This window comes from Solanum verrucosum, unplaced genomic scaffold, assembly GCF_900185275.1.
Source record: "Solanum verrucosum unplaced genomic scaffold, falcon-dt-bn FXZP01000049.1, whole genome shotgun sequence".
NCBI lineage: Eukaryota > Viridiplantae > Streptophyta > Magnoliopsida > Solanales > Solanaceae > Solanum > Solanum verrucosum.
This window is the reverse complement of record NW_026020221.1, coordinates 7,301,384-7,313,428: the sequence shown is the minus strand read 5'-3', so window position 1 is coordinate 7,313,428 and position 12,045 is coordinate 7,301,384. Positions and strand designations below refer to the sequence as shown.

General features: G+C 31.1%; 1 protein-coding gene across 1 annotated transcript; it reads right to left on the bottom strand.

The window, feature by feature from the left end:
* Nucleotides 1-4,950: 4,950 nt before the first annotated feature.
* Nucleotides 4,951-10,907, bottom strand: LOC125831567 (transcription repressor KAN1-like). The gene is made up of 6 exons (XM_049510725.1): nucleotides 10,230-10,907; nucleotides 9,655-9,731; nucleotides 8,903-8,948; nucleotides 8,484-8,601; nucleotides 5,798-5,897; nucleotides 4,951-5,104 (listed from the first exon to the last, which is right to left on the bottom strand). The coding sequence occupies exons 1-6, from the start codon at nucleotides 10,903-10,905 to the stop codon at nucleotides 4,991-4,993; spliced, it is 1,131 nt and encodes a 376-aa protein (XP_049366682.1). The 5' UTR covers nucleotides 10,906-10,907; the 3' UTR covers nucleotides 4,951-4,990.
* Nucleotides 10,908-12,045: the final 1,138 nt, after the last annotated feature.

Sequence of the window (12,045 nt, the reverse complement as noted above, 5' to 3'; positions counted from 1 at the left end):
AACGTTTAAAAACAGTTTACTAAATCTCAAAACTTTATTGAATATATTGAGTATGAATCATAAGTTTAAATAAAACATCTGAAACTGAAAAACTTTCCAAAACTGTCTATCTATGAAACATCGACTATTAAGAAAGGATGTTGGGACAAGACCCACGACACCTCAAAACTACTAACTGGAAAGTAGTTGTGAAGTCATCTAGAATACAAGGAGGCTCACCAAAGCTAACTGGAGTGTAGAGTGATCTCAACGAAGCGCTCGTTGATAATCATGAACGCCTATATCTGCATCATAAACTGATGCAGGTCGAATGACATCAGAACATGAAATGTATGAGTATGTAATATGGCTGAGTAAACAAACAACTGAATTGATTGACTGAAAGCAACTCAACTGAATCAATATATGAACATGAAGTGAAAACCATTTAATCTTTACAATAGGATATGCAATAAAAGCAACATGAAAAGAATAATCTTTACTTGTGGAGAGTTTCTCTAACTGACAACCATTAGCATGAGCCTAGCAATGATACAACGTTTCGCCTCACGTTGTCAGGGCAATCCTATACTTTGCCAGGGTATAGGATGTGCCACGACCCAAGCCTAGGGCCTAGACGTGACATGGCGAATGAGGAACCCGAAGGAACCCCAAACAAGCCTCTCAAACTTGTCATCACACTTCATCGGTCGCGGAAGTACAATCAACATTAATCAACGGGAAATAGGGACTAAGGGCAAACCATTTCAAAATGACATCGTAGAACAAGAGTCAAGCTCATTTACAAAATACTTGTCCAACGCACACCTCTACATACATAGATAGAACGGGGGCCATGACATACTACCGGCTCCCCTCATAGTCAAAATACAATTGCAAGCTAAAGTCTCAAAACATAGGAGTAGGAAACATAACATAGCCCTCGAATCATTGAGGACTCACCAACAAACTCGGATAAGCACCGTACTAGCCACGTGAATGGAGAGAAGGATCAAGAGTAGCTCCGGTCCCTACATGGTGACATCATGTAGGCAAAATATGCGTTAGTACTTGGAATGTACTAAGTATGCGGGGTGCAACACAACAATAGACAATGACACAATCGAAATACAAGAAATAGTTTCATAGGCATTATGAATGATAATATGAGGATGCATGATCAAAGTGAAGTCAAAACATGTTTAAGTAAATCTATACTAATAGTAGATATCATATGTGTATGCATGATCCAACCAATCTATAACCCCAACTTAAGATGGGGGATGCCGTTCACACCCGGACACCCTGGTGGCAAGGTATAAACCCCTCACATGGTTGATGTTGGTCACACCCCAAACATCCTAGGTGGTGAGATATAAACCTCTCACATGGTTGATGTTGGTCACACCCCAAGCATCTTAGGTGGTGAGATATAAACCTCTCACGTGGTTGTCCGGTTCTTTTCCCCCGGACCGGGCATGGTCATGCAACACTTTATATAGGAAATTCCCATTAGGCTCTAATGCAATCTCACGTATGGAATGAACATATACACAAGCTTAGTTTGTCATCAACACATCTCTGGATTGCCATACATCTCATAACTCAAGCTTTAAAACATCGATTCATCAATTCTCCATAGTTGGATATTTTGTCAAACACCTTGAAGGCATGTAATGGAATCAAACAGCATGGAAAATAGGGTAGTAATTATGCAGCCAAACCAGTGAACAACCTACAACAACACCTTTTAACACCCACAATACCACATGAAAATCTCCACATCCATTCCAAATTTAGATTCAAGTTCTAGAGTCACAACATGCTCAAAACAATCACTTTTCATGTTTAAAATTCAATGTGCAGGAAATTATTACAAAGAACAAGACTAATTTATGAATCTTAACTTAAACCATGAATTAGTGAGTAGAATAGAGTCTAGGCACTATGGGTGGAAGGACCCATGAGTTCAACACCACATACCTTAAGTTCTTATGAAGGTCTTGAGAGTGTCTTCAATGGAAGCTTGGAACTTGGAGCAAGAGTCTCTTCAATCTTGAGGAAGGTTTTGGATTAGGGTTCTTGAGAGAAAATGTGTCTAAGTATGGGAGAGGTGTTTTGGGAAATGTTTTAGAGATGAGAATTGAACTAATGGTATATAGGAAATAACATATGCCCTTTGGAAAAATGGTCCAACACTTAGAAAAAAAAATGAGGCGGGTGAACAGTAAAAACGCTCACTGGAAATTGCATTTCCTGCCGGACAGATTTTATGAAAATGGGCATAACTTCTTCGTCCGAACTCCGAATGAGGTGAAACGAAGTGCGTTAGGTAGCTAACTCCAAGGGCTTTCCATGGATATGTTATGGGCCACCCAATAATTTGTGTGCTAGGAGATATGACCCTCCAAAGTAGACCCTCGAAAAAGGCTTCACTTGGAAATTTCGGATTTTGATACGGTTGCTCTAAAATTTGGGTTAGACCCATTTCCCACTCAATTTGACCCCCTAAACAAGAATATGAAGTCGTATTTTCGAAAAACGAAACGGATTTTTTTGATATAGCTAAACAAGTTTCCGGTAACTTCCGAAGCACATTTTTAAGAACCTTTTGGGTCATTTCAGGATGATATCGTGACTATGGATCCAACTATATGTCTTCTCAGAGGCGGTGAGGAGTCGCATGAAGAATCAATGATATCCTATCCTACGCTGGCTACGTAGTTCTATGGGACTTCCGAATCATAAAAGACTAACCTAACTAGGTGCTCGATACTACTCCCAAAATAATTAATATAACTTTGTGCTCAATTCACCCATTACAAAGAATGGACTTCTTACATTGCTTGAAATATTTTTCAAAACGTGAGACGTGTTTACCTTCTTGAAAACATGCACTTATGAACTTATCTTTCAAATCCAATAATTAACATAGGTATATATATAAAAATAACATAACATTAGAAACTCTTAAATCTTTATGAAATAGAACCTTTAAACTTTTTCTCAAAATCATCTTTACTTCCTCAAAAACTCAGTTTAAAACTCAAGTGTTGGCTTTGAAAAACTTTTCAAGATTTATAACTCAAAATAGGGTTCATGCTGAATTATAGACCTGAACAAATCAACTCAAGGATCTCAATAAAAATATAGAAACTCAATTCTTAGGAATAGAATTTCAAAAGAATCAGGAATTTAAGAACTCAAAATCAACTTATCTCAAGAATACTCAAATCTAGGGGTAGAATTCTAGATTTCTCTTTTACTGATTTGAAAATAGATGTAGGGCGTGAGGACGAACTAGTCCAACACTATGATAGTCTTACATACCTGGAAGAACAAGGTTGTTGAAAAATCTTGAAGAATCTTGTTAGAAACCTTGAAACCCTAGCTTGAAGGTAAAAAAAAAATCAAGAAAACCTTTCTTGAGATTCTTGAATTAGTTTCTTGAAATCTCTATTGCCAAGATTTATGATTTTCATTAGTGATTCATAATTGTAGGGAGAAATTTTAGTTTGAAAGAATGGAATTCTTGGAGAAAAACTTACCTTGAAGAAGAATTTTGAAAAAGATGGAAAGAATCTTGAAAAAGATTGAAAGAATCTTGAATGGAGTCTTCTACTTTGATTTTTTCTTAGGGTTTTGTCTTAGGGTTTGAGAGAGAAGAGAATGATGGATTAAAAGATGGAAATAAGATTGTTTAGGGTTTTATAGGAGTTAAGAAATCTGTTTTTAAGGTTTTCCTAGTGGTTTAAGGAGAAGAAAATTACTTTATTTAGAATTCTCCCGCGGCTAAAACGGAACTGCACTACATTATTTAGTAAAATGATCATAACTCTCTACTCCGAACGTGGAATGTTGCAAACTTGATGGCATTGGAAAGATAATTCAAAGACCTTTAATTTAATAGGTTATGGGTCACAACTCTTATATTCTAAGAAGAGATATGGTTGTTTGAAATTGACCCAAAGAGAATCTTACATCAAAACTTAATGATAAGGAAACTTTCAATTCAACTTTGTACTATGAGATTCTAGTTACCTTAATTCATATCCAAAATCATTCCCACACTAAAGAATCAGAGCGAATACACAAGGAATAAATACACTTGATAGAATGAATAAAATATGAATTTGTCCTCTCTCACCTCTCGCATGATTCTATCATGTAGCTAAGAATCATAATTTAGCTATATATAAATTTATAATTAAGCCTAAACTATAGTCGGTTTTGAAAATTCCTCCAAAAAAGAACATTCACACTCCTCCAAGTCCCTTGTGGATTTATTTTTATTTTTATTTTTTTTGTATGTTAATGAATTTATTTTTGCTTCTAATTACTATAAATATAAATAAAATAATCAAAAAAAAATTGGTTGGAAATTAATTTAATTAATGGATTATGGACCAACAATTAATTCGCAAGAAACTGATCCTGAGATATTTACTAAGAATTTGCTTCTTGGGCATTACATTTCTTAATTATATTGATACACCATTACTTAATTTATAATTTGATGCTAGGCTAATATTTTGAATAATAATGTCCTTGTACCATAAAAAAAGCATTCTACTATTGCACCATATAAAACCATTCCACTAGAGTAGTCATTAATACAAGAGAAACTCTATGCCTCACAGACAACCCAAAAACTCCAACAACTTTTATATTATTACATACTCATAAACAACCCAAGAACTCAAATTAAACAAGGAAAAAAAAGTCTAATTAACAAAACTCTAAAAAAAAAATTAGGTTGTGTATATATATATATATATAGGTAGGTCATAACTTAGTTGAAGCTACATGGGAACTTACTTAGCCATGCTAGCTAAAGAAAACCAATTCTTTTTGTTTTTAGTAGTAGTAGTAGTAGTAGCTCTTAATAGTTCAATCTTGATATCACATACCTTTCATCTCAAATTACAAAAAATAACAAAATTAGAAGAATCAGCTTTAAGCCAAAAACCCAAATAAAATTTAATATATTGAAGGTGTTGATGCCCAAATTTTAGTCATGGTTCTTTTCTACCCAATCTGATCTTCCTAATGTGAACTCCAAGCTAGGGTTTTTCTGATCCAAACTGCAACCTACATAGCTCATTGCTCTTGAATATTCACATTCCTGCAATAATTTCTTCACATATTTAGTACACTTAATATCATGATTTTTATGTTGAAATGGAAGGCAATATAATTGCGACGGACCACATTGTCTAGTTATAGATTTAGTTAGGTCAAATAGCTAACCTGATCAACTTGTTTGGAATTGAGACGTATGCAGTTATGTTTGTCTAATCTAGTGTCAACTAATTCAACTATAGCAATTCTTTTCCTTTTGTTAAAATGAAAAAAGAAGTTGTAAATGTTTTACTTATAATGGTGTCCCTTTTTTTCCTAGTGGAGAGGGGGATAAATTCTCCACATATATAGTGGGTGAGTTCATTATTAAAACATAGAAAAGAGAAGAAAAATAAGGGGTCATTAATAAAACATTTTACAATTCACATTTCTATTGATTGAAGGCTAAATAATGTGTTTTGCTTGATATCACAAGGATTAAATCATAATTAACCAAATAACGAAGGAACCAAAAATACTATAATTCCCTTTTTATTTTAAATATTGAACATCTTTTAAAATTTAAATTATAATTTTGAGGCTATAACATCAATTAAACATTTGATAGTACTTCCATGCAAAGTAAAATGAGGAAAACACTAGTATTACATTAAAAGATAGGGTTATTCAAAATGTACGTAAGTTGATCTGAACAATATGTTTATTAGGAAAAACGAGAAGAGATTGAGGGAAGTACCTCTATATGGTGGCCAAATCTTTGTTGAGATGGAAAAGATGATGATCTGATGAGTCCATTTGATTCGTTGAAGCTAGCTTGTGATAATCTTTCTCTACTACTGAAAATTTAAGTAGAAAATAAACTTTATATACTATAACATATACTTTTAAAGTTTTTGCATACTCCTTAAGAGAAATATTTATATTATTATAAGATCATTTATCTAAAAATAGAATGAATCAAGCACATCAAGGGATTTTGGGCTTCTTTCATCTCACAATCAGCCCATTAGTGTACTTTTTCGCTACTCCAAGCCCATTACTCTTCAACCCGTTATCATCCTACCCCTCGGGAGGATCAATAGTCTTCTCATTTCTTAGTATATAGCTTAACTCAAATGCTCAATCTATCGATGAATGATAAAAGTGTTTAATCATTTGAGCAAGTCTCGTTTGTCCCGTTATTTCTCTCTCCTTCACCATCAACACTCTTTTTCAAAAGAAAAAAATGACAATGGATAGAGAACTAAAAAGAATTTGGATCTAGTAAACCCTAGAACTAGACTAATTACAGGTGAAGATGGGGTAAGAGAAGTCTAAATACACTTATTTTTTTTATTAATGGTGCAAGAGCTTTCAATTTTTTTTTATAATGGAGTCATTTGCAATTTTGTCTTAGCTTTATTTTATGATGGTTTTTAATTTTTATCGTTCATAACAAACAATGTTTCCACGGGATGTAAGTTTATATTTTCTTATATATATCATAATGTCCTATATTTATGTCCCAACATGACTTCAAATTTAAAGAACTTTATGTCTTATTAGACATAAATTATATTGTTAAAAAGATAAAAATTGAAGACCAACATCTGAAGGCGAAAAATTAAAGTTCAACCTATTAAAAGACTAAATTAAAATCCAACTCATCCAAGAAAGCCTTAGTTTCCTGGAAAACAGTGTGCAAACCACATGTAGCAGGTGGACTTAATATCATTGACATTACGTCAAAAATGATCTTTAGCGACAATTAATTAATGACAATAGCTTAATTGTCATTAAATATGTATTTTTAGTGGCAATTAGCACTCTTTGTATATACCCCTAAAGCCTTTAGCAACACTGGATTTAATGACACTTAACTAGTGCCGATAAAGCTAGACTTTAGCACTCTTTATTAATGTGTCTATTTATTCCCGCTAAAAGCTATTTTTGACTAAGTCTTCAAAGACACTGGGGGTGGGAAGTTCTCTACCAATAAGATGTATACCTACCTTATGCCTATTTTCTCAAGAGTATGGAAGAACATTACTTATATACATAATTAAGGTTGAAATTGAAGTGTTCGACTGATACAGTAATACAAATTAAAATATTTATATGTGCATACTTAAAGTCAAAGTATTAAGTAATCAAGGAAAAGGACAATTTATAGAGCAAGTTTTCCTAATACGTACGTAGAAGCTACATTTCAAATTTCAAATAACAAGAAAGATATTACATATTATATATTATTATTATTAACTATATACACATAAGAGACAAACACACGTCCATAGAAACAGCATGCATAAATAAATACTTTAATTAAACAAATGTATAACTTTGAGAAAAGGAGAGCACTTAAGTCAAGAGAAAGGTCTTTTTTTTGGACATATATGCTAAAGTCTCCTCGTGAAGAGAATAACAACAAAGTAAAGTAAAAGGGTTTTGTCTATATTAAATTTAATTAGAAAATTAAATTAATTAATTCCAAAATGCAAAGAAAGAGAAAAAAGAAAAGATAAAGTAGATGTTGCAGTAATTAAATACTACACTTTAATTTATGTAGTACTATTATATATGTTTCTTTAATAAAAAATAAAGGGCGTACATATGTTGAAAAATCTTCAGGTGAAAAAAGAAAAATGAAATATAATAAAAAGAGAAGAAAAAAAAAAAAGCAAAAGCTGCCACAAGAAACTCTTTATATAAGTATATAATACTAATATATTTAGAATAATTAGAAAATGAAGTACGTGGGTTTGCATTTCTAAAGATTCATGCAAAAAGTAAAAGAAAATATGTTTATCAATTTTATTCATCATTACTTCAAAAGTTAATAATGTACGTGTGAATATTTTCCCCATGAGACCAAATTTTTTTTTATCACCATCCATTTTTATTTGTTTACTGTATTAAAAAAATATATTTGTGGCCACATTTTTATGTGGACGTAAATATATATTAAACAGAGCTACATGTAACTATACCTTTAAAGTGTCTTAATTGTAAAAATATTTCTTATACTTCAAGTGTATAGACATTAAATTCAACCTATTATAGCATTTATATATACTACAACATATTATTAGGTTATCAATTACTCCCTTCGATCTAATTTATAGACATGGACACGTAATTTAGAAAGAAAGAAAGAAAGACTTTTAAATTTTGTGATATAAATTCAATAAGCAATATGTAAACAAAATTTGAAGTCATTATTTCAAAATATAATTATTTTTGAGACAGACTAAAAAATGAAGTATGTCAAATAAAATGAATCGAAGTATTTTATCATAACGATTTATGTGTAACTACCTCATCAGCGACCTGGTTACCTAATTATTTTTATATCATCGATGTATATAACGTAAACGCCATGAAAATCAAAAGACATGGTCATTTATTCAAAGAATTATATATAATTTATGTGTCAATTGTACCTAGAGGAGTTGCTCCAAAGAGTTGTAGAAGGTTCATCACATCCATCTGATGGACCTCTTTGATCCAAAATCCTGTCTATAGCTAACAGATCTTCTTCACCTGATCCATCGGATTGCCCTTAATAAATTACCGATAATAAATTAGCGACAGACAAATTTTATGCATAACAATAATAATAATATATTTAGTGTGATTCCGCAAGTATAAAGTGAACGTACGTAGATAAGTCTCAATCTTTATAGGATAGAGAGATGGTTTAGAAAATTTCTATCATTAAAAGAGCTAGCAAAAATCTGTTACTAATCCAATTTAATAATGAGTTAGTGATGGGTTATCAATAATACGATTAGCTATTAAGTTATTTAACGATAAATATAGTTATTAATTCCTTTTTGAATATAGTGAATTAATTAATTACCTGAGGAAGCTGCAGGTTTGTCAGTGGTTTTAACAGTGCGATACATCTGCATTAGAAAAAAAGTATTTTAGAATTTTAAACAACAATTCAATAAATACAAAAAGATTCCATTTATACCCCCATATATCTCCTCACTCTCTCACACGCTCGGGTGAAGCTAAGATTTGAAGTTTATAAATTCAAAATTCTAATTTTTCGAAAGTATCCCGTCAAAAACTACATATTCAATAAACCTAAGACAAATACACAATTTAAACTAAAATTACTGAGTATAGTCAAACTCATAACTCATATTTTTGCTTCACCCCTACTCACACATAGATATATACGAGGGTAAAGCTACGTAGGAGTACGACGTAAAATTACACTATATATAACTATATATAAAAAGATATTTTATTTACTAACGGTTGCTTCAAATCACGAAAAAAATAATATTGTGGACTCAAAATGTTTCATAATTCATTAATCACGAGGTTAATGTTTATGATAAGGTAACAAGAAGTATTAGTAGTGTTATTATTATTATTATTGAATAATGATGACTTACTTTTGTCTGTTTTCTTTTTCTTTATCTCTCTGCTATACTATCAGACTTGTTTTCTTTAATTCAGTCATTCATTCACTGCATTTTTCATCGATTACTGTGCCACAGAAACAATTCACCCACACAAGAAAAAAGAAAAAGAAAAATAGATTTAATTAAACTGAATTTTCCTTTTATATTTTTTCTTGTAATTTAATTATTTTACCTGCAAATGACTTTTGACATGAGCTAGAGTGAGATCTTTGACATCCATTAGCTCCAAGACTGATTTAGGAGTAGCCCCTAATTAAAAATTCAAGAAAATTCAACATTAGAATTAAATATGCAATTTTTAGTATATTATTAAGCAGCAATAATTTTAAATGCACTAAAATGTGATGATGAATATGAACATATATGAACCTAAATTGCAAAAGTCATGTATTGACTTACAATAGTGTAAAAAATAAAAATAAAAATTAAATCTGTCAAATTTAAATCCTGAATCTTTTTTTCGAAACTATTAATATCATTAATGTTCTCATCACTTCTCTCATCAAACCTAATGTACCCTAAAAATCAAATCAAATCAAGGAAGTTGAAAAAAAAAATCAAGATAAAGATTTGGGGTTTACTTTCATGTCCATTGGCCACCAAAAAAACATTAAAAAAAAATAAAATGAAATTTTTACAAGATAACTCAAACTAGGAGATGAAAATTAATTTTAAGATACACAAACAAGTGCATTATATATGTAAAAAAAAAAAAAACTAAAAGTAGGGGATGGATAGAGTTTTTACTTTCATGTCCACCAAGAAGCTCAACAGCATGAACAAATCTAGCATGAAGTGAAGTTGTCCATCGCATTCGCGGTGCCCTCATGCTTCTTTTAGTTGGAAATTTAGGTAAAAATCTTGATCTCATCATCAAACTATTTTCATGATGAGAAGAAGGTGAACCTAATCCAACTCCATTATAATATTGATTGTGAAATCTATTAGCCACAATAGGTATCCGAGAAGAAGAAACATTTGTACCACATGAATTATTCAAAAATGATAAATGATCCAAATTATTAATATAAGGTGTTGAATAAAGGGATCCAAATGATGATAATCTCTTTGGATCTTTCTCCAAGAAATTAGAAAATGAATCTTGATGATAAATTGGAATACCCTTTATAGGGTCTAATAAAGAAACCCCATGTGGTTGATGATTAATCATATAACAACTATTCATGTTTTGGCTTTGTTGGAGAAAAGGGTTTCTTGAAAAACTCCTATTTTCTTCATTATTAGTAGTTGGATGAGCTAAAGAAAGCTCGGTCAGACTATTATGTGTTGTTGTACGTGTTGTTGATGATGATGATTTGTTTGAGGAATTAGTATTATTTGGAGGGCTAATATGGAGAGAAAGATCAGGGGTTTGTTTTGATGAAGATGAGTTTGGTTGAACAAAAACCCCTTCTAAGGGCATCTTGGATATGACAAATTCAAGATTTGTTCTTTTTTATGATGTTTTTGGCTTTAATACCTCAAAAACCCCAAATTGATGAAATATAAAAGTAAAAAGTTGCACATACACATGATGTGGAAAAAGAAAGATGAACAAACTTCAAGTTTGATTCTTGATGATAGATTTAGTGGAAAAAGAGTTAGGGAGAGATTGTTAAAAAGCTAAGTGTAAGTGAAGAAAAAGTGAGGGGCAAAGATTTTGAGTTTATCTTTTATCTTCTTTTTAAGTGGACATGTTTGTGAAAAAGGAAGAAGAAGAAGAAGAAGAAGAAGAAGAAGAAGGGATAATGGTGTTTGTGAAAACAATAGGAAAAAAAATATTTGTTTTGGTAATAAATGAAAGAAAGGAATCAAGAAAGGCTTTATGGAATGAGAAAAAAGGAAGAAAGGGATAGGAGACTTGTGTTCCTCGAGAAGTACTGTTTATTAGAAAATGACACTTGAACACAAGGCTCCTTTCTCTTTCTCTTTCTTGTTTTGTCCTTTTTTTTTAAAAATCTGATGTTCGATATTCGTATTAGAATTCGACTAACTTATATTCACACTATATAGGACCCCATTTAGAAGGAAGCGCTCTCTACCAAGTATTTTTATATATTCATATCTCAAACCTAAAACATTTGATTAAGACAGAAACAACTTCATTCACTACAACACATTTTCGATAGTTTCTCTCTCTTTCTTCTATATAGTAAAAAAATAACATAAAACAAAGCAACCTAAATTATTGGTAACAAATTTCTTACGTTATTAATACACTCTTTAAAATTAATATAAAATTTATAATCATGAAAATAAATATTTTTTGTTTTTAATTTGTTTATCTTTTTTTTTTTAAGTTTGTTTAAAAAAAATGATTTTTTCTTTTTTTAGCAACTCTTTAATTTAACTTTTCAACATGTTGAAAACATCAAAATTAAAGCACATTCTGGTACATTATACATATCTTTAGTTTAAGATTCGAATTTTTTTTCTTATTTTCTTAAATTTCGTGTCCAGTCACAACCAGATAAATAAATTTAAACAGAGGAAATATCTGATAAATTCTTGAATTTTATGATCTTAAATTTGTTACATGTATACTATATATTGAAATACCCTT

What these genes read in the sequence shown, in the direction of transcription:
- LOC125831567 (XM_049510725.1), bottom strand. Translation starts at nt 10,905, where the DNA reads ATGCCCTTAGAAGGGGTTTTTGTTCAACCAAACTCATCTTCATCAAAA. An exon ending in CAAACCTGCAGCTTCCTCAG is followed by an intron (nt 8,602 to 8,902) that starts GTAATTAATTAA and finishes TAATTTATTAAG; the next exon opens with GGCAATCCGATGGATCAGGT. An exon ending in CTTTGGAGCAACTCCTCTAG is followed by an intron (nt 5,898 to 8,483) that starts GTACAATTGACA and finishes TTAAATTTTCAG; the next exon opens with TAGTAGAGAAAGATTATCAC.